Below are 23,846 nucleotides of genomic sequence, written 5' to 3' on the forward strand. Positions count from 1 at the left end.
CATATATCCATCACCATTTTGAGGAGGAAAAGGAAACTCCAAAATACTGTTTATCTAAGACCCCATCTAACCCACCCCTGGTAGGAAGTGGAACTTTCAATTGAAGAAGCATTTAAACTCAAATGCTTGGAATTGGAATTGGAAAAGCGTAAGATATGTTTAATTGTAAAATCTAAGATTTCCATTACCCAGAGTCATGGATAACAACTGATTTTTTTGGAGGGGGGCACATTAATTATGTGTGAATGAGTTTGTGACCCTAATGCTTCTTTGCTTTTCATGCCATAGCTATGAAATCTAGTGCAGATTAAAAATAGATGTGGAAAACCTTTTTTTTAAGTGCACATATATAAATAAAACATAATATTTCAATACTTTCTATTTCAGTAATGGGAAGGACTGCATGATCTTGTCCATGGGGACAGATTCCCCAGAGATGCAGTTCAATACTAAATAGCAAAGTACAGAGCATTGACAAGAAGTATGGTCTCTTTCTGCAAAACCACTTTATTAATGACATACTTTGTCAAATTGTTACATGTGACTATTACACTTCAATATAACTCAACTAGAAGGATAATTGATTAGCAGTTTTTACCAATCCCACTGAAAAGAACAGAACTTTAATTTCATTTGACAGATTGTTAAATCGGGCTTTTATACCACCTGGTTAGTTCAAGCCAATTATTCTTATGAGTGATAAATATTCAACCACCACACAATATAATATCCTTTAAAAAATGAAGTCTTAAAACTTAAAAAAATTATGGAAGTAGATTGTCCTAATGTGTAAGTTACACAGCGGTAACAAAGAGCTGCTTTTGGAAGCTGTATTAATTGTTTCAGGCCACAAGGACTCCATTCTTAGGGTATGCTCGTTAAATTACATTTCTAATGATGATGGTTTTTCACTTAGCAATTCACTCACACTTTCTCCTGGAGCTCCACCTCATGACTAGTGGCTACTAGTTAGTTTCAAGGCAACTGGATGTTATAATTAAAATGCACCTTCAGGGGAGGCCCTGAGATTCCCCCAGTTCCTCTCTATCACAAGACCTTACTTAATTTTCATAACCACCTGGAATTTTGTACTTATGCATTTCTTTACTGGCTTGCTCTCACTTTTTTCTCAGAAAATAAGTGACATAAAAACAAGAGTTCGTGTTAATTTGCTCACCACAATATGTCTAGTTTCTAGAATGGTACTTGGTTCTTAGTAGGAATGCAATAAACATTGATGTAATCAGTAAACTTTTAAATGTTGATTATGAAGGCACTTTTCCATATCATAAATTCATGTAGGAAAGTCAAATCTGTGATATTTAATTTACAGTGTTATGCTATTAACCATAATTTATCAACTACACTAACTAATCCAACACAGAGATGGTTCTTAAGAACCATAATTTACTAAATAGAATACCCCAAATAAACTCATTTATATAACAAAGGTATCTAGATTATGATTGGAGAGTAATTTATTTAGTACTTCTCAATATATCCTATATTGTGGTTCTAATGGGACTGTAATTCAGATCTTCATTTTTTCCCCTTTAAAATCAAATTATGTTTTATATCTTTCAATTGTTAAGAGAGTTATATATTATTTTAACATTTAGTTTTCAGTAAAAACCATGAGTTTTAACAATAGTAAGATTTTGATAAATTCCTTTAAGTTTATCTATATATTTAAACATCAAATGTAGTCATCATTCACTAATTGAAGATTTTAAGCCACATTATGTGGTTGCTTATGAAAGTGTGCTGCTAACCAAGGTCTTTCCTATTTAAAGACAGGTAATTTTTCTTTTTTAGTTTGAGAACTCAGAATTAATAAAAACAAATATCACTGTAAATATTAGTTTAGAGCCCAGAATGTGTGAGTTTTAAGCTTAGAAATTAGTTTTCTAAATCCTGTGTTAAAATGATTGGATTAAAAAACCAACAAGAAAACTTCTCAGAAGCCTTTAACTTTTTGTCTTGTATAAGGTCTAGAATTTTGAAATTTGTTTTACTTCCCCTCTCTCTCTTTTAATGGAATGAGTATGGGTAAATGTCTGAATAGATGCCAGATTAGGCTAAAAATTCTTTTAAAGTTTCAGTAAGCCATTCACATTGGTTTGAGAGTCTTGAAGAGGGAGTTATTTTTAATAGTTCTTGTTTTCTGAATAGTAGCCATTGTATAACTTCCCCTTTTTAAGAATAGATCACAGTTTGGGGAAATGAGTAATTCAACACGCATCTGATTTGGTTACAGTTCAAAACCAGTAATCACTTTAAGAGTGATTAAATAGTGACACAATTTACATTATAGCGGCATCTGGTCTGTAAGGAAAATGAGGGGAGACTCCCCTTATAGTCTTTTCTTATTACCCTCATGGCTGTGGCATTTTCTGGACTCATTGTTATTGGTCATTCTTCTCAAGATCAGAAATGAGAATGTTTTCTTCCAAATGTACTGTACTAAAGTTGGTTGTAGGATAGTAAGGATTCCCAAACCCTGCAAGTCTCCTGAAGATACCTCTGTTGTGCTTGTATATACAGAAGGAAAGTGCAGAAATTGCCAGAATTACTATCAGTGTCAGTGCTACCGCAAGAGGTACAATGCTGTGACTTGGTCCTGAAAGAAGATGAAAAAAAGGAAGGGTTCAATGACAATGAATTAAGATAGATACTGCCACACAGTTACTTTCTATTTTATTATTTCTAAGAGACATCAAAAAATGTTCAAACCTACCTTTTCTTGAGTGCTCCTTTATTGTGTGAATATCTAAAAACAAATACAAAAAAAACCCACCTGAGATTAAAATTTTCTTTTAATTCAGCAAAATTATGTTATTATTTGTAGCAGAGTTCAACAAACTATGGCTCATGGATCAGATCTGGTGCCTGTTTTTATAAATAATGTTTTATTGGAACTCAGTCACACTCATCCATTTATGTATTGTCTTTGGCGGCTTTCATGCTACAGTGGCAGCGTGACAGAGACTATATGGCCCCCAAAGTCTAAACTATTTATTGTCTGGCCCTTTACAAGAAAATTTTGCTGACCCCTGATTTATTATAATCATTATTATTGCTCACAAACACATACACTGCTCTTTTTTTTAAGCTGAAAATTTTCCATCTAGTCTCAGCACTATGCTACAATAAAAATATGAATAAAATATAGTCCCTGCCTGCAAGGAACTCAGTTTTGTTAAGCTATGAGATGGAGTTTGTCCAGCAATGATAATCTCTTTACCTCCAGGGAAGGATTCTAAACTCAGCACTTTCTCACCTTTGCAATCTTAAGAATCTTGAAAAATGAATAAAAAATAGCTCTTCCGGGGCGCCTGGGTGGCGCAGTGGGTTAAGCGTCCGACTTCAGCCAGGTCACGGTCTCGCGGTCCGTGAGTTCGAGCCCCGCGTCGGGCTCTGGGCTGATGGCTCGGAGCCTGGGGCCTGTTTCCGATTCTGTGTCTCCCTCTCTCTCTGCCCCTTCCCCGTTCATGCTCTGTCTCTCTCTGTCCCCCCCCAAAAAAAAAAAAAAAAATAGCTCTTCCACTCAAAAAGTTGGAGGGTTCCCATTTGACGACTTTCTACAGTAAAAATGTATCTCTTTCAAGTAGACTCTGTCTCCAAGTTTGAACGCTGCTATTTTTCCTCTAGGTAAAGATCCAGAGAAATAGGTAGAGAATGACCCAGAGAAAGATCAGTAAATGATTTGTGAGTGGAGAAAGTGCCTTGGTGTAGTCCTTAGGCCCATTCATTCTTACACACTTAAAACATTAACATTGTCACCAACAGCAAAACCACATTAACAAAACCTGTTTTGCAATTTAAAAATAATACTGTATAATTTTTCATCATACTATTAAAAACATATGTTATATGTGTGTGAAGAAACTTTAGAGTTATTGTTATTTTTTTATTTTTAGCTTTTAATGTTGGTTTATTTTTGAGAGAGAGTGGGCACGTGCACGAGCAGGGGAGGGGCAGAGAGAGGAAGACACAGAATCCAAAGCAGGCTCCAGGCTCTGAGCTGTCAGCACAGAGCCCAACATGCGACTCTAATTCACTAACGGTGAGATCATGAGCTGAACCAAAATCAGATGCTTAACCAACTGAGCCACCCAGGTGTCCCATGTGAAGATACTTTTTAAAGAGAAGCTGTTAAAAGAATATTTATTCTCAAGATGCATGCTGTAGGCAGATATGGAAGGACCATGTAGAGTCAAAAAACTTGGGACTGTGGGCTTCAGTTTGATCAAGTACATTTCTCATCTGTAAAATGGGAATATTGTATCTGCTTCACTGCTTTAAAAATTGCTATGAGGGGGGCGCCTGGGTGGCTCAGTTGGTTGAGCGTCCAACTTTGGCTCAGGTCATGATCTCACGGTTCGTGGGTTCGAGCCCCGCATCAGGCTCTGTGCTGACAGCTCAGAGCCTGGAGCCTGCTTCAGATTCTGTGTCTCCCTCTCTCTGCCCCTCCCCTACTCACGCTTTGTCTCCCTCTGTCTCAAAAATAAACATTAATAAAAATTAAAAAAAAAATTGCTATGAGGGACGAAAGAGGTATCCTATATATTACAGGAAGCTTTAAAGTCTTGTATAGACGCAAGGTGTTTCTGATTTGTTTTTGATACTTAAATGCTATTGATCACTTGGGCACACTACTTATTAGGCTCAGTCCTGTTTTCCACACTATTAGGGCTTGAATGTTGGTGCCGACATCTTCCAGTTTTTTCTCCTTCATTCCCACCGAGTCTCTAATCAGATCACCAAATCCTGATGATTCTCTTTTCCTATTTCTATTCTTCCTCATGTTCCTTGTTCTGTCACTCAAATCACAACTGCCTCCCTTTATATCCAGATGAGTGTGATTCCAGTGCAAGTGTCTACAGAGCACATAGGGCTTCCCTGTCAGGTTCACCATGAAGTTCAGCTCTCTAAACTGATACTCTCACAGTATCACAGAGAGATACTCTCTGTGAATGGATCCTACATTACTGTCCAGTTTTATTCTCATCACCACCTAATATGAGCCTTTTGCTCCAATCTGAGCTCATTCTCAATCACTGGCTTTAGTCATGCTGGGACTTCTGTCTAATATGCCTTCCCTCCTCTATTCTCTTCATCTTTTGGGATTCCAAAACCTTATCTCCTCTCTGAAATCTTCATCAGCAGGCTCCTCCTTCTCTGCAACACTGACATCTAGAAATGTTGTGATTATTATTAAAAACACCTTTCCACTGTTAATGTTCATTGTTAACATCCTGTCTTAGAAATCTCTGTATTATTGGCAACTGACTAGAATTTTCTGGCTTAGATTTCTAAAATTATTATTTCTTTTTATCACCACAAACTATGTAGCTCGCAATGAAGTTAAAATATGACTTTTATAACATATTATGGCTAGCAACAGAGAATCACATCCATTAATCCACAACAAGAATACCTAGGCCTTGATTATATTTCCTGGGACCAAAGATGAATCTTAACATTTCTGAGTAGCAGTTGCCAGAATGGTACTAGCAGTACCAGTAGCAGTTGCTTTTAACATTTCTAGTTCCATTTGTTTGAGGTTAAACTGCTTTTTGCACATTAGTTGAACAAGGAGGATGACACAGGAAAGTCATAGTCTTTATAATGATTTTTTGTTGATATCAGAGAAAGAAGGAGCTGAAATGTCCTCTGACTTGTTTGATGTAGAACAAGATGATAATGTCAGAATCTGAATATTCCCTGAATACTTGCATTTTCAACGCTTGAAATGCTAAAGAGGTGGGTCAACATTAGTCAGGGTAGAATCAAAATGAAGAATTATCCTCTGACTTTACCCACCTGCTTCCATTTTGCATATAAATCCTTTTTTTTCTTGACATGGAGATAACTGCCACACTCCTTCAGGGATCCTCAGGGCAATACACAGATGGGGTTTGACATGGTCCGTCTCTGGCTTCCGAATGCCCCAGTTCGACTGGTCTGTGGGAGTTCCATCAAACCACTTTATGGTTTCATCTGTAGAAAAATTGTTGACTTACTATGACTTATATGTATGATTATCAAATATACTAAGACTGGAATGAACCATAAAAAGCAGTTCTTGGGGCATCTGGGTGGCTCAGGTGGTTAAGCATCCAACTCTTGATTTCAGCGGAGGTCATGATCTCACAGTTGTGAGATCGAGCCCTGCATTGGGCTCTGCGCTGGGTGTGGAGCCTGCTTAATATCCTCTCTCTCTCCCCTCCCCCATTTGCTCGTGCGCACGCTCTCTCTCTCTCTCTCTCTTTCTGAAAAAAGCAGCTCCTAAATTTAATGAGACTGTCTCTTTATCTGATACATTCGACTCAGTAGGTACAGTCATGAAGTCATTATCAAAAGGTAGGTATTAGTAAAGTTGCTTTGTGAACAGCTCTCTATTTATTTTAGATACATTGTTCTAATTTAGTTCATTTAGAATATCATCTTAAAAAAAATTTTTAATGTTTATTTATTTTTGAGAGAGAGAGAGAGAGAACAAGCAGGGAAGGGGCAGAGAGAGAAAGGGAGACCAGAATGTGAAGCAGGCTCCAGGCTCTGTGCTGATGCGGGGCCCGAACCCATGAACTGTGAGATCATGACCTGAGCCAAAGTCAGATGCCCAACCAACTGAGCCACCCAGGTGCCCCAAACATCATCTTTTTTTTAACGTAATAGTTTGAATTTTGAAATATTCCCTATAATTGTAATCAATTTAAAGACATCATTTGAAGTCCTACCATCTATATCATTGCATCATGACTCTCTTTCTAAAATAATTTTACAATGAATTTCTTTAAGAAGCAAGCCAGTGGGGACTGAGGGGGTGGGGACAGTGGTAGAGTCCTCCAGGTGTAAGCAATAAGAGGAGACGCATTGTCTGAAAAGGATTTAAAACCAACAATAAAAGTACCTAAAAGTCGGTCAGCTTTTTATTACCACAATGGGCTAGAAATTCTAAACAGTGTCTGTGATTGAAACACTCCTCCTTGTCAGAGTGAACCCACCCTCCACCTTGGGGCACCACTGTAAGAAGTTCTCCGTACCAATTAAAATATTTTTCTTTATAAGTACTTTCAATAACCACCAATTACATAGAGAAAAGAATACCACGTTCTCATTTGATCACTGACCCTGGTTTTTATGAGAAGCAAATAATTCTAAAAGCACAATTCATCACTGAAACGTTTCTATAACTCTGTTGTGCTTTTATAACATCGAGGAATCTGGGCTATTTTCAAACAAATAGGGTTTTGTTGTCTATAACTAAGTCTGTGAACACAAATTTCTCTCCAAGAACCTTCAAGATGTGAGGGTAAGTATAAGATAAACTTGTTTGCTTGTTTTTATGTTTGGTATTCTGGGATTATTTCAAAGGACACAAGGGTATAGAAAAGGGTTAGCAATATTGTCTTTGGAGGAAGTGGCTTTCGGATTACTGTTATTTTTTCACTGCAAATATGTCTAAGGAGAGCCTTCTGGTTTGTAGATGTCATTTTCATTAGCCTTGGCCACCATGTATTTATTTATCCTGTCTCCTCTTTACCCAAATCACTTACTGTCACCATCAAAGTGAGCATTCAACCAAACCATCTGGACAGAAGAACCAAAAGCAAAAAGCTCTTCTAGGAGAAATGAATTTTCAGTCTCATCCTTGATTGTTAAAAGATTAGATCCTATAAAAGACACAAACAATAAATAAACAAGTATTTGTGTTTATGGGTAAATTCAATTTTAAAAATGTCTCCTTTACAATAATTTGTAAAACTCAGTCTTTGCAGAGCAAACATTTCTATTGTGAATAAGTGATTTTTGATTAAAAATTTAAAAATTATACTACATTTATTAAAAGAGACAAGCATGTACTTAAGAAGCTAAAGGATAGAATATTAATTTTAGAGAACATTAAAAGTTTATAATTCAGGTGCATTCAAAAGGAAAATTTTCTGTGAAAGTGTAGTATTCTGAGATATCATATTAGGTTTTCACATTCTATACCAGACACTGAATTTCATAGATAGTCCATCCCCAAACAAGCAATTCAAAAGTATTTACTTTTTTTTGTTGTTGCTCCTAAAGTCACTAAATAATCAGACAAATTAAGAAAACCACATTGTTTACTGAAACGTCAAGAAGGAATGCATTGAAAGCATTTTACCATCACAAAAGAATTACCTTCCTTTTTGCAAAATTCATGAGCAGCCTCAAAACTCGTACTGTCTAGGACTGTAGAAAAACTGTAGCAATTACTTTTGAATTTTATCCAGGGAATAGATGTTTCTGAGCACAACTCTGGGTGTCCAAATGGTTTTGTTTCTGTGAACAAAAATCAGTTATGATTTTAGGGTGGTGACTGGGTTCATTTATTGGGATAAACATTGCATTAAATTCTATGACAGACTAAGATAAATAGTGTAATGAGATTTTCATGATAATACTCTGAAAGAGTGGGTTTAATATAAATGATCAGAAAACCAAATCCGGTTTGTAGCATTTCTGGCAGAAATAATCTTTACCTACACATAACAGGGTATATTCATGCATAGCTTCTTAGGCTTAGTTTGGGTGCTGCATGGGTGAGGGTGGCTGTCTTTCATGTTTATAATTGGTATCCTAAAGGTTGGAAAAACTGGGGCATGTGATTCATAGAAATGAATGAAGTTGGCAAAAAGCACTTCCAAATGTACAAAATGTGTTCTATGCAGTGCTGAATATTACAGATTTAGCAAATCCTTACCTGCCAATCAACCTGTGAGAGAAAATGATGCATTTGGTAAAGTAACATAGCATAGCAAAACATAACACATAACTAAGGGAAATATCAGGTAGACTTTGCTTTAGAGGTCACATCCATGATGAGATCCTAGGTGTATGGCTATGGGCATGTTACCTATCATATTCATACTTTGGTTTCTTTATCAATAAAAAGAGAGCCAATAGGACACCTGGGTGGCTCAGTTGGTTAAGTGTCCGACTCTTGATTTCAGCTCAGGTCATGATCTTACAGTTGTGAGATCAAGTTCTGCACTGGGCTCCACTCTTGAGGTAGAGCCTGCTTCAGATTTTCTCTCTGCGCACCCCCCTCTTCCCCTCCCCTACTTGTGCTTTCTTTCTCTCTCTCAAAATAAACATTTTTTAAAAAGTTATAAAAGAGAGTTAAACAACATCTTTTTTACATGAGAAGTTTATTTATTTGTTTTTATTTTTCCCTTCTAAGTAATCTCTACACCCAACAAGGGACTCAAACTCATGACCCTGAGGTCTAAAGTCACATGCTCTACCAAATGACCTAGTCAGGTGCTGCTGCGTGAGGAGTTTAAATGAGCTAGTGCCTGACACTTCTTAAGCACTCAATAAATGCAGTGCTATTGAAAAGGGAAGAATAATTTTTATGGTGTTTTAGTAGCAGAATTAGCTTTTCCAGTGTATGTGGCTATTATTTACATTATTATCCTGAATTATTTTGATCCGAAGTTACATAGTGTGTATGCTGTTTAACTTATAGTATCCAGAATGTAAGCAAATATGTGCACTTTTACTAAATGAGAGATTTTAAAAGACACCAGCTGGTGTTAAAGAACTCTACGTAGCAATCAAGGGAAGGGGGACTTGATGTAATGGGATGAACATCACATCAAAGAGCAAGGAAGCTTGGCTTCTCCGCCTGGTCCTATTGGTGGACATCTGTGAGATCTTCAGTAAACTATTTCATTCTCTGAGTTTGTTTTCTGTTTAAAATAAAGTTCACCTGGCTCAACTGGGAGAGCCAGGTGAGCTTTAAGAGTAATGAGGTATTATTATCATTGTTATCATATAATATAAATATTATTACTATTATCATCGTCATCATCTCTAGAATTTTATTAGTCTTTGACTTAAACGTGAATTTGCAGTCTGGCCTTCAAGGTCACACATGCTCTTAATGCAGGTTTCTAGCCTGATTTCCCACCTCTCCTTACTGGTACACTGCCATGAAGGCAAATTTCAACACTAGCTTTGCTTTACACCTTTCTTCCTTCCATGTCTTTGTCCAAGCTTTTCTTTTCTTTTCTTTTTTAACATTTACTTATTTTTGACACACACACACACACACACACACACACACACACAGAGTGAGTGTGGGAGGGGCAGAGAGAGAAGGAGACACAGAATCTGAAGAAGGCTCCATGCTCTGAGCTGTTAGCACAGAGCCCATCGCGGGGCTCTAACTCACGAACCAGGTGGTCAGGTGGTGACCTGAGCCGAAGTCAGATGCTTAACTGACTAAGCCACCCAGATGCCCCTGTCCAAGCTTTTCTGTTCAGACTGCCTCTCCATGTCCAATCATTTTCTCACTACATCCTACCTATTCTTCAAGGCCAGTCACACAGTTATGTCCTTCAAGAAGTCTTTCTACTTGTCCTCAAGTGGATGTGTTATGTTCTTTTTTCTTGCTAACCCCACAACTACCTCTTTTCCATCTTTTGGTAGTTCTGCTTGGTATAACAGTTATTTGTCTGAACATCACCTACCAGACCAGAGGATTCTTGAGGGCAGATACTTCTTACCCTTACTCAAAGCTCCTGCTTAGCACAGTGCCTTACACACAGTAGGTGCCAGTACATATTTGTTGAGTTGAATAGAATTGAACCTACCAGTAGGTACATGACAAATTGCTCCTTGCAGAAATGACTCGCAGGCTGTGCTACTCCAGCGTCCACTGGTGTCGGCAAAAACACAGTCACCCAAGATGGATGACTCATCGTCTTTCCAAAAAGTGAAGGAGGATTTGGTGCCATCTGACCAGTCAAAATTAAGACCATTCTGTGGAGAGAAATGCAGCCATAATTTCTTTGCTAGCACTGCATCACCCAGTGCTATTTGAGCAGCTCTTACTTCACGCACTGATTTGTATTTCCACATCTAGACTTCTATTTCAGGGGGTCTAGGATAGCTTGTGAATGTGGCCTGACAAGAAGAAATAGCTGTCACAACAGTATCTTTTTTAGTTTTGGGTAATCCTTTGTTCCCTACCACCATAATTTCCAAGTAAGCAATCAGAATGAAGTTGGATTAATATCTTGTTCTTTACACCAAAACCAATTTCAGATTGGTCAAAGATTCATACATATGAATTGGAAACATAAAAGTGCTAGAGAAAACTTGGCTAAATATTTTATACTCTTGGTGTGGGGAATATCTTTTCAAGTCTGATACAAAATCCAGAGGCCATAATGCAAAATTGACTACGTGAAGTTAAATCATTCTGTAATGCACAAATATAATAAACAACCATAAGACACCATTCTCTCACCTATCCCAATGACAAGGATTAAAATTTTGACAGTGTCCAGTATTGACAAGGATATGAAAAACTACCTGTTATCATAGTTGTTTGCATGTAAATTAGTGTAAACTTTTGGCAGGCAGTATGGCACTATTTCTTAAAATGTAAAGTGTGCTCAGCAATTTAACTTCTAGGAATTTATCCAACTTACACAGGGTTGTTTGCTGTGTATTACTTGTAACTGTGAAAAACTGGGAAGAACCCAAATTTCTATTCACAGGAGAGTGGTATGGTATATCTTTATGTGGTGCTGCAAAGAATGTGTTAGATTTTTATGTGCTGACATGGAAAGCTGTACAAGGCATATTAAACAAAAAACAAGTTAAAGGACAGTACAAGTAGTATAACCTCATTTGTATTTAAAAAACAATATACAGGGGCGCCTGGGTGGCGCAGTCGGTTAAGCGTCCGACTTCAGCCAGGTCACGATCTCGCGGTCCGTGAGTTCGAGCCCCACGTCGGGCTCTGGGCTCATGGCTCAGAGCCTGGAGCCTGTTTCCGATTCTGTGTCTCCCTCTCTCTCTGCCCCTCGCCTGTTCATGCTCTCTCTCTGTCTCAAAAATAAATAAACGTTGAAAAAATAATAATATACATATTTACCCATTATGTAAATATGTGTAGGAAATTTTTAAATGATGCATAAGAAATATTTACAGTGATTATCTCTGGGGTACAGAACCAGAGGTTGAGACAGAATAGAGTTTACTTTTTACTACTGCAAGTGTATAATAGTTTTATTTTAAAAAAAAAGAAAACTAAGAAAAAAATCTTACTCTCCAAAATACATCCCTAGAGGGAGAGAAAACCCACGTGTTAAATTCCAAGGTGGTACTGAATTAATTAATAACCACATTTCTAGACAGGAAGCATGATCCACTTTTCTTGATAATTTCTTAAATGCAGATTGCCCAAATGCAGGTGCTTGAGTTTAAGATGTGTTCCACTGCCCACATAAGGCAGTACCTAGAGATACTCAGAAATTTTCAGAGAACCTTTGAAGGGCATTATTTTCCATAGATTAGGCAAGTGGATGTTTGTTCTAAAAAAGGTGTATACCTTTAATTTGTAGTCATAATATAAGTTTGGTCATAGTTGTTGTATAAACCAATTACTTAAATGTTACATTTGCTATTATTTCTTGGAATTTTTTTTCTCTGTGTTAATTTCAGTGTCCATACCACTAAGGAAGTAGATGTGAAACTTAGTTATGCAGGGATGTTCCAAGAGATTTAAGATACTTACATCTGCAGTGAACAATCCAATCCAGTGGGGATGTCCTAACCGGTTGAGGATAACAGTGAGGAAGGACTGGTGATACTGATCTGTAATGCTGGCCAATTCTGCTCCATGCATTAGGCAGGTTTTTATTGCTGTATACCAAGTCATATTTGCATTAATTATCTTATAAGTTCTGTTTCCATATTGTAAGGTATTGGGGACTGGATACATATCAGATGTATTTACACTGTGTCCAGAGGTCTCTAGAACAAGAACAACAACAACAATCATTTTTAGCATCCGGTTGAGAAAGGGAGAGGCAAAGCTTAGCATGGATCCATGTCATAATGATCCATGCTGTGATGAACATCAGTTTTCCTTCCCAGAACTATTTCAAAATGAGGGTAATACCTGAAAGCATAGGTGATGCTAAAGAATGAGAACTTAGGAAGTGTAATGCATGAGTTTCTTAAAAAAAAAAAAAATACATACATAGAGAAGGTTTCTAGAAGATTTCCCATTTTTTACTCCCTTTTTCTCCTTTTTTAAAAATTTAAATTTAGTTAACATAGAGCACAATATTGGTTTCTGGAGTAGAATTCAGTAATTCATCATTTACATACAACACCCAGTGCTCATCATAACAAGGTCCCTCCTTAATACCTTATATAGCTTAATACCTTAATCCATCTAGCCCATCTCCCACCCACATCACTCCATCAACCCTCAGTTTGTTCTCTATCATTAAGAGTCTCTTGTGGTTTATTCCCCTCTCTCCTCTTGTTCCCCTACCCCCACCTTCCATATGTTCATCTGTTCTGTTTCTTAAATTCCACATATGAGTGAAATCATCCAGTATTTGTCTTTCTTTGATTGACTTATTTCGCTTAGCATAATACATTCTAGCTCCATCCATGTCATTGCAAATGGCAAGATTTCATTCTTTTTTTTTCCTTTTTTTTTTAATATATGAAATTTATTGTCAAATTGGTTTCCATACAACACCCAGTGCTCATCCCAAAAGATGCCCTCTTTTAGGATGCCCCAGACAGGTTTTATTCCACTAGTTACACCCGGCCCAACACACATTGCTCTGGCAGAACTTAATACTTACTAAGAGAATATTGACATATATTATGGAGTCATATATTGTGTTGCAGACATAATTTTACAAGTGCATATTCTCAAATACCACCCTTTTTAAAATATTTTTTTTAATGTTTATTTATTTTTGAGAAACAGACAGAGCATGAGCAGGTGAGGGGCAGAGAGAGAGGGAGACACAGAATATGAAGCAGGCTCCAGACTTTGAGCTGTGAGCACAGAACCCAGTAAGGGGCTTGAACCCACCAACTGTGAGATCATGACCTTAGCCAAAGTCAGTCACTTAACCAACTGAGCCACCCAGACACCCCCCTTTTTTAAATCAAATACCACCCTTTATTAAACTTGAGATTGTATGATAGTTGCTATCATGTTTAATGTTTACATGTATAAATTCTAAATAGAAACTTAAAAACTACATTAATAAACAGAATACACACATTCTATAAATAGTTTCTATTAATATGTCATCTGTCAGAGTCAAGATTTACAAATTAAAAGGCAAGGTTTTCCCAGACATGATGACTGGTGCCTTCTTGTTCATGAGCAACAGGTCATGTGACAGCCAACCCCTTGTTTTACATCCAGGATATTTCCTCTTTAAAATGTGCACTTGCCTTTTTGTTCTGTACTATATCGTGTACTATGATAGGCTAAATTTAGCAAACCTAAAATAGAAAAACAAGGTAAGAATTTCTGAACTGTCTTATCCAAAGTGGCTGGGATATTTTTCTATTTACTGGTTTTATTACAATTGGGGTTGAAAAGGAACATGGTGAGGTGTGAATAGGTCAGAAGACTTGTGAATCAACCCCAGTCCTGACTATGCATGGCTAAGTGACCTTGGAAAAACAAGTAATCTCTCCAAGCCTCAAATTTCTGGTCTTTAAGAGATAAGTAAAGCTTTCCTTGGAGGGGTGTGGGTAGAATTCAGAGATAACCACACAGAGCACTTACTGGAACACAGTACTTGGAATGTAGTACCCAGAACAAAGCAGGTGCTCAATAAATGTTGGTTCTTTATGCCAAGTAAAAATGGCAAAGTGGGAATTTGACTCTTACCTGAAAATGTTACCTCAATATAATAATAGCACATATTGTAAAACAAAAGTGAAATTAACCTATTTACCAAGTAAATTATGATGGACTACACTTTTACATTTGTTTATTCTTTACTAGAGGTCTGTTGGCCACTTGCCAGTCTATATACCAAGTCTAATGTTATTTAAAAAAAAAAAACAATATAATACCATAGTAGATATTTAAAAATGATAACTACTAAAATTAAGCCAACTAAATATTTTCATATATGTGACCTAAATACCAATTTTACTATTTACCCCCATTATATTACATATCTGTATTTTTACACACATAAAATTCTTCATATGTAATTGATTCCATCAAACTTCAAAACATACGTGATTTTGAGCAATATGATTTTGCCACTCATTGACCTGAAAAAGAAGGATCTGTTGGAAACCAAGCCCCATATTGGAGGTCTTGATTTTGTTCCTGTCTCCCTTTTATTTAGGTATCTTTATTCTTTCAGGCAGTTAAGAGTTTGCGCTCTAAGCCCAATGTAAGCAGCTGTTTATAAGGCAAATAAAGAAGTGGAGCAGAATTTGGTCATTTATTGTAGGCTAAGAGAATTTGTGTAGTTGAATAATATTTTTTGGAAATAATAATATAAACAGCTGTCATTTGTTAATATGCTGACAACTTGCTAAGCATTATATATGCATAGACTCTGTATGTGCATAGAGTGAGATAGTTATTATCCCATTTTACAGATGTGAAATCACATCTGTAAAAAGATAAGAAACTTCATTGACACTTAATTACAGAGATGGGGAAAGAACCCAGGTGGGGTATGAATTCCAGTGCCTATGCTCCCAACCACCCCTACTTTAGACTATGTCCAAAAGACCATATACAATGTTAGCCCAAAAAATTTCAAAGAGAGAAAGTGGTAAGAGAGCAGTCCATTTTAAGAAGAGATCAACATCAGTGTCACAGAATAGAATCATTGTATTTAACTGAGGGACCTTGAATATGTAATTTATTTTTTCTAAGCCCCAAGTTTCTCATCTGTAAAATAACACTTTTTACCTACTTCCTAGCATTGTTGGGAGGTTTTTATGCCTTATTGCTTATGAAGCCAAGGCACAGGGCCAGGTATATCATAAGTATGCAAATACATGGTGTATTGATATTATTTCTTTCCCTACAAGACTCTTCTCATAATACTCTTGCTATAATTGATTATCTTCTTTCAATTCCTGAATATTAGTATTTTTAAGTGATAACTGTGAATTGGGAAATAGCTTCCCTGGGCTATTCTGAGGATGGATAGATACTCAGTGCATTTAAGTGTTCACATACATGCAACACTAAGAGGTATAAATCATATTCCAAGTAAGTATATAAACAATAGGCTGCCCAGAGTTGCACCCAGCTCCAAACACAAACTGTGGTCTTCTAGAGTAGCATCATACAGGGAAACCTTGCACTTGGTGAAAGCACAAGTTGGAGCTATTGTTTTTGTTGTTGCTATTTTTATTTTTATTAGTCAAGGTCACTTACAGTGCATTTGACCTGATCATCAACCCCACTGAATACGTGTAATAGTATGGCTTTTGTATTTCACACCAAAAGTTACTGGGGGTTCTGATCATTAGCTCTAGAGACATGCTACATGTCATATTTAGTCACAGAGGGCATTTTTAGGTTTCCAAGGAAGTAGGAAATATTAGTTTGTTTATTTCTTTATTTAACAACATTTTCTTAAAGCCTTTTTTATTCCCTGAACACACACATAAACTCAGAAGAAAGCAGTAAAGCCACTTAATAGGGCTAAAATGGATGCATAAACTTGGTCATCTCTCAGATGGTCTCTGTAGTCTTTAGAACCCCACTAAAGGCCATAATCCTGGGGTAGTAGAGATTAAATGAGCAAATATATGTAAAGCTCAAAAAGTAAGTGCCTGACACTGTTAGCTATGAAAATGACAGGGGCGCCTGGGTGGCGCAGTCGGTTAAGCGTCCGACTTCAGCCAGGTCACGATCTCGCGGTCCGTGAGTTCAAGCCCCGCGTCGGGCTCTGGGCTGATGGCTCAGAGCCTGGAGCCTGTTTCCGATTCTGTGTCTCCCTCTCTCTCTGCCCCTCCCCCGTTCACGCTCTGTTTCTCTCTGTCCCAAAAATAAAAATAAACGTTGAAAAAAAAAAAAAAAAAAGAAAATGACAGTTATACAGTGTGTAAAACAAATATGGAAGAGAAGAGTGGGTCATAGAGATGAAAGGAATAAAAAAGCAAATATTTCTTACCCTGCATTTTTTCACAAACAAACCCATGACCTTCTTTTCCACAGTCTTCAAAATACCATTTTCCAGTGAAATGAAAATTAGGATTACTCGACAGCAAGGCACAGAGAGGAATGTGTTTTTGAACTTCAGTGATGTTATGACTTGGAATCTTTATAAAGATACATATGTTTTCCAAAAGAAATGGAAACATATAACATTATTATAACACTGAAATTTTTATTAAGGACAATTTAAAAATTCAAGCACTATTATCCCTTTATTTGCATTTAATAAACCTGTTCACAGATCACTTCATAACCTGACAAGTAAATAATTATTGTGATAAGTAATATCATTTATAGAACACATGAAAATGACATAATTACATTATTAAAAATTAATATAATAACAGACTAATAAAATTTATGCCTATAAAGTATAGGAAGTAAAAGAACACTTTAGTAAGTAAGTATTAAATAGGATCTCTTGCTAAAGTTTTTTCTAAAAATTAAATCTGAAAACTTACATTTATATCAAATGGAGACCAGTTAGAATATGCCACAGACTTTCCATTTAGCCATTTTTCATAATTACCATTTTGTAACCCTATCCACACATTAGTGGTCTGGCCAAAAAGATTCATAGTAATGAAAGCTAAAAAATAGAAATACATTATCAAATTTAATACCATATAAACCATTTGGGTAATCATCGAATTCTGTTTGTAGCTATGATTTTATTTAAATGACAGCAAAACTTAATTATGAATCAATTGTAGGAATTTGTTCTTACTAAGGTAATGCAGTCTCTTTCACTTTTGTTTCAGTTTAATTGATAGACATTAGCTAGCTAAGCCTGGTATTTCATCGTATCATTAACAAAACTATTTCCAGTGTTCATTCAATGCCTTTCTAAACAAAAGAAGATTTATCAACTCTACTTAAACTGAAGTATACAATTGCCTAAATATCAAATAAAGGTGTACAGGTAAATCTAAAGGGATCTAAAAATTATACCATGCAGTTATTATAGAGTGTACCTCAGATTATTTCAGCCATTTTGCAATAAAGATCATAAATCTGCCCTATTTTTTTCCACTATTACTGGGGAGACAAAAGTCTTCAAAAATCAGCAGTTTATAAGCAATGCAATGTACTAACTTTTACAGATGTCATGATATAAACCTTATAGGTCAAACTGAAAATGTATGTGTCATCAGCTATATAATACATATGATGTTGATTTGGAAATGTTAGCATTTTGGGGGGACATTTTTATTTTATTATTTATTTATTTATTTTAATTTTTTTTTAACGTTTATTTATTTTTGAGACAGAGAGAGACAGAGCATGAATGGGGGAGGGTCAGAGAGAGGGGGAGACACAGAATCCGAAACAGGCTCCAGGCTTTGAGCTGTCAGCACAGAGCCCGACGTGGGGCTCGAACTCACGGACCGCAAGATCATGACCTGAGCCGAAGTCAGCCGCTTAACCGACTGAGCCACCCAGGCGCCCCTGGGGGGACATTTTTAAAGTTTATTTATTTATTTTGAGAGAGAGAGAAAAGGCGAGTGAGGGAGGAGTAGAGAGACAGGGGGAGAGAGAATCCCAAGCACTGTTAGCACAGAGCCAGATGCAGGGCTCTATCTTACAAACTGTGAGATCATGACCTGAGCTGAAATCAAGAGTTGGACGCTTAACCAACTGAGCCACCCAGGTGCCCCCATTTTAGTAGATATTGAAATAAAAATGGTTATTTTTGCCCGACTGAATATTGAATACTCTACCTTGCTCCACCTCATTTTCAATGGCGACCAGTGTGCCCCCTTCTTCAACACAGAAATCTTGAGCTGATGTCCAGTTCTTCCAATCCCTTGGGTCTTTGGGGATTTTCACCAAAAGGCACTTTAAAAAAAATGTCCAAAAAAGCATTCATTTCCATATTTTTCTTAATGAGTTAAAAACCTTCCAAAGACACTGAGGATCAGTCTTTAGAATTCTTTATAATTTTCTTGAGCAGAAATGACTCATTTTTTTTTTCTTTGAGCTGCTCCAAAAATAGGAGAGTAAAACAGAAGACCAGCTTTTAGGGTAAGTCAATATCTTGCATGCATTTGTATCAGGCAGGAACAGAAACAAGGATGTGTTTTGTTCTGTAAGGTATCAGAATGATGTCTTTTGCTCAATGAAAAACAGTATTCCTTTTAAAAAGGAGCCAGCCTGTAGTGTGGTAGATTTAATTTTTAAAAATCCTGTAGGTAGCAATTAATAGCCTAGTTCAATTTTATTTACAAATACATTTCCTCACTTTAAGTGAGAGGGGAATACTGGGAAATCAAACCACAACAGGGACTTAAATTCACTAATTGCTTGAGTTAGCTATGTGGTTTGTAAGTCCATGAGGAAGAGCCAGAAAAGAAAAAAGTGAGCCCAGTTGGGAAAGAAGCAAGGGCAGGACCAAAGAAACCTAGGGAGGAGAAATAGATGGGACGGTGGCCAGCACTGTCAATGGGACACAAAAAGAAGGCTATGGGATTTTGCAGTGAGGGCTGATTTTTACTCATGAGAGAATCATGTCTGTGGCATGGCAGGGCTACTCATTATGGAGCGAGAAATGGAACAATAACCACTGCACAGGTCAGGTAGTGTTGAAGACACCACCCATCCGCAACCAAAGCTCAGTGAAATTTAAACATGTTAATAGGGCCAGGTGGAGTCAGGGGGGAGAGAGAGATAGAAAAGAAAGGCTATAGTGGATCAGGCAATGTTCCAGAGACGTCAGGAGAAACTGTATGCAAAGAATATTCTGTGTTGAATATTCTCTTGTCAATGAACATAGGCAACCCTGGTCATTGATAGGTTAGATCTCAAGATTTCACCACCCAGAAAATCCCAGTTACAAGATAATTCTAGGCTAGTGTGGAAGCCTGCACTTGAGAGAGCATCCTTCCTCATCCCCTTTTGGAATGACATCCTTCCTCATTCTTTAATTTCTATATTTGTCAGTCCCCCATCCTTTCCCCATCATCATAAACTCATTAAAAAGCAGAGACTAAATGTTGCTTTTTTTTTGAACATCACAACAAAGAAGGTCCCCAATAAATATTTATGGAACATTATAAAAGCCAATAGACCCCAAAATAGTTGTCAAACAACATTCTTAGGCATTCTAGATTTAGTCCAATGGTTCTCAAAGGGCAGCATTCAATAATCTCTGGAGACATTTTTGATTGTCACAGCTTGATGTGGGAGCTTTGCTATTGGAATCTGGTGGGTAGGGTATAAGGATGCTATTAAGCATTCTATAACGCACAGGTCAGCCCCTCATAACAAAGAATTATTCAGCCCCAAATGTCAATAGTGCCCAGGTAATTCCTTTCAGAACTTGATCCTAATCATGTCACTCTTTAGTTTAAAACTATTAGGGATTTTCCAAAAAAATCAAAATAAAAATCTAAAAACTATAAGGGATTTTCCACTGTTCTTAGGATAAAAACCAGAAATCCTGATGTAGCCTGAAGTTGAATTACCAAATAAGAGAGGAAATACATTTTCAATTCTTCTGGTCCTCGTCACCTTGTTTGCTTCACAAAGAAATGGAATTGGCTTTAAAGGATTTTAATTTTATAGCAACTATTCTTTTATCTATTTCCTTTCATTTTGTCTCTTCTCTCTAATTACAAATTCCAAACAGTGGCACACACTAATTATTAGGCAGTCTTATCATTTAATGTGAATTCACCTTGCGTTCAGATAGTCACACTAATGAACCATTCATAAATACCAATGAACCTCATTGGTTTAGTTAGCTCAATAAATCTTTCTAGAAAACACACACACACATGCCCCCATCCCATCCCCCAACTCATCCAATCCCCCACATTTGACTCAGCCAAGATTTACTAGCTTGAGTATGAGAGTGTAGCCTATTACCACACTTCATTGTTTCAAAAAAAATTACTACCACACTTTGAAATGGTTGTCATTAGTAATTAAAGCAAAGCAGCAAGAAGACGTACAGCACTTTTAAATTGTTTATTTACTTACTAATTTGCAAAATGTGATCAAGGTTAAGGCATCTCTTATTACTGTGAATTAAGGATACCCTACTATAATCCAAATGAGTTTTGAATACAAAATTCTTACCTTAAAATCATTTCCAGTTCAAAACTTGAAAATGGAATTTATGATCTTTCCCCCAAACTTGGTCCTTTTCCAGTATTCTTACTGACATTGAATGGCAAAGTCAGTCATACATTTATATAAGCCTGAAACCTGGGAGTCTCCTCACCTTCCCACCCTAGCCCCTCTTCAATCTACCATTTGGACATCCCATTTCTCAATGTCCTTCCCCCATTCCTACTGCCTCACAGTCTCTGCCTTCACTATCTTACCTTGGATTATTACAATAGCTTCCAACCACTCTTAGAACCTTCATCATCCTTGCCTCTCTCCAGTCTGTCTTTGCCATTGCAGCATGAATGATTCTTTTTCAAAACTCATTCCTGATCATGTCCTTCTTTAGGTAAAACCCTTGAGGCATTTCTCATTGTTCTTAGGATAAAAACCAGAAACTCTTTTTTATTTCACTTTTCACATTCTAGTTCTTTATGCTTCCTTTAGTTTCTTCAATAGATTACATCCCCTCTCACCACAGGACCTTAGCACATGCTATACTCCCCTGCTTTTAATGCTTCCTGTCCTTCTGACTACGTCAGTCATGTTCTCCTGTTATATACTTTAATAGAACTATGTAAGTCTTCTTCATCATATGTGTCACAGTTATAAATTAGAGGTCTTTTCCTGAGTGATTTACTAATGTTTGTTTCCTCTCTAGTCTGTAAGCTCCAAAAGAGAAGGGATTTTGTTTGTTTTTCCTCACCATAAAATTACCAACATCCAACATAGCTAAGTGAATGAATGAATAAAGTGCTAATAATATTAATAATTAAGAGAGTGTTTTTTTAAAGGAAAAGCTATGTTGTGCATGAAATCAAATTTTGGCTAATTCCAAAGTAGATGGTGCAAAGCAGGCATTAGTACTCGACCCAGATCCCTGGATAAAGATGTGTGAGTGGAAGCATAAGAATTAATCTAATATAAACACAAGCACATGCACACTTAGCATTTTTCCTGCCTATAGCTCTGCTGTGACAAGTATCTTCGATGACTCACTCTTCTGGAAGTAATCCCAGGTCAGGACTCATATATCATCAAACACAGAGAAAATAATTTATAAAACATTAGAAAAGATGCTTAACTTCTGGTATCTCAGTTTTAAAACTCTTAAAGGTGACTTCCTCTTCCTGTGAGCTGCCTGAGGTGATCTTTGAAAATGGTTGACTATTCACTTGACCCAGACAATCTGACAAAATCATGCAAATCAAGAGGCTCAAATATTCATGTTCACTTTAAGAACACACATGAAACTGCCCAGCCCATCAAGGGTATGCATATCTGAAAAGCCACCAAGTATCTGAAAAGTATTTGCAGAAGCAATGTGTTCAATTCCGATGCTACAGTTGTGGAGTTGGTAGGTGTGCCCAGGCCAAACAGTGGGGCTGGACACAGGGCCAGTGGCCCAAAAAAGAATTTTTGCTGCACATGCTTAAAAATGCAGAGAGGAATGCTGAACTTAAGGGTTTAGATGGAGATTCTCTTGTCATTGAGCACATCCAGGCGAACAAAGCCCCCGAGATGTGGCATAGAACTTACGGGGCTCATGGATGAACCCGTACATGAGCTCTCCCTGCCACACTGAGATGATCCTTATTGAAAAAGAGCAGATTGTTTGTTTCTAAACCAGAAGAGCAGGTTGCACAAAAGAAAAAGATATCCCAGAAGAAAGTGAAGACACAAAAACTAATGGGCTGGGAGTTAATTCTGCATAAAATAAATGCAAATAAAAGTAAAACAAACAAACAAACAAGCCTCTTATAGGTGGATAGTCAACCAACTAGATTTTTTTTCTTAGAGATAACCAATAAAAATGAGCCATAGAAAATTGACAAACAAGAAGCAAAATTTAATGAGATATAACATATCGATGCTCATTCAGAACTGTGAAGTGAGTAATGTCTGTCATTGCTATCTCCCAGTTTTCCTTCTGTAACTTTGTTAATCAGGGAAGCCATCCCCACAGGGCTCTCCTCCTCTCCATTATCAATCCTCTTTCTAATGATCTGATAAACCCACTTATTCCAAGGCGTACATGACAAATGAGGCAATCTCAGAAATAAAGAAAATTAAAAAATAAAGAGTCAAGGCAAAGGAGTGAGACTCCAGTGATTTTAGACATTACTATGCAAAGGAAGGTGTGGTGGGTGGGGACACTTGAGCACCCTGTAACATTACTCTGTAAAAGATCCTTTCTTAGGAAGCCTGCTGTGACAGTATCTTTATTAGTCAATTCCTCTGAATGATTCAAAGACTAAGTCGTGCAGCTCTCCTATTGCTGGGCAAATATTGGCTGTGCATTAGAATAACCAAGGGAACTTTTAAAAAACACTGATGCTTAGATCCAATGCAGATCAATTAAATCAGAATCTTTAGGATGTCACCTGCACCTTGACATTTTTAAAAAGCTAACATGGCAATTCTAAATATTTGATCAGGGCTGTGAACCACTAATCTAACTGTTAGTTATCAATAAAGTTTTTTTTTTTTTTTTTTACTTTGAGCTACACAGGGATGTTTTAATCCTGCTCCAATCCTGCTTCAGAAAGCCTTTCTCCTCTCATGTATATGTTTGTGCTTTACTCACTCCCCTTCTATTCCTTTCAAAGGAAGTATTCACTTACTCTGTTGCCCTGGGTCTGTTCCCCGGTTACTGCTACCATGCCTCTGTACATATATACTCAATATGTTTACACAGGAGAAAACATCAACT

The 23,846-nt window shown here is 37.0% G+C and overlaps 1 protein-coding gene and 1 pseudogene across 1 annotated transcript in view; one reads left to right on the top strand and one right to left on the bottom strand.

The window, feature by feature from the left end:
- Positions 1 to 487: 487 nt before the first annotated feature.
- The window catches only part of PLA2R1 (phospholipase A2 receptor 1), a 119,945-nt gene continuing 96,586 nt past the window's right edge, over positions 488 to 23,846 (bottom strand). Inside the window, exons 21-30 of the mRNA XM_030324393.1 lie at positions 18,745 to 18,862; positions 17,485 to 17,612; positions 16,980 to 17,127; positions 12,572 to 12,810; positions 10,638 to 10,806; positions 8,179 to 8,319; positions 7,563 to 7,679; positions 5,827 to 6,003; positions 2,738 to 2,770; positions 488 to 2,620 (exon numbers count right to left, since the gene is read on the bottom strand). Coding sequence (XP_030180253.1) covers positions 2,406 to 2,620; positions 2,738 to 2,770; positions 5,827 to 6,003; positions 7,563 to 7,679; positions 8,179 to 8,319; positions 10,638 to 10,806; positions 12,572 to 12,810; positions 16,980 to 17,127; positions 17,485 to 17,612; positions 18,745 to 18,862 — 1,485 coding nt within the window. The 3' untranslated portion in view covers positions 488 to 2,405. The remainder of the gene's footprint in view (positions 2,621 to 2,737; positions 2,771 to 5,826; positions 6,004 to 7,562; positions 7,680 to 8,178; positions 8,320 to 10,637; positions 10,807 to 12,571; positions 12,811 to 16,979; positions 17,128 to 17,484; positions 17,613 to 18,744; positions 18,863 to 23,846) is intronic.
- LOC115520227 lies at positions 22,125 to 23,216 on the top strand (annotated as a pseudogene).

This window comes from Lynx canadensis, chromosome C1 (genome assembly GCF_007474595.2).
Source record: "Lynx canadensis isolate LIC74 chromosome C1, mLynCan4.pri.v2, whole genome shotgun sequence".
Classification (NCBI taxonomy): domain Eukaryota; kingdom Metazoa; phylum Chordata; class Mammalia; order Carnivora; family Felidae; genus Lynx; species Lynx canadensis.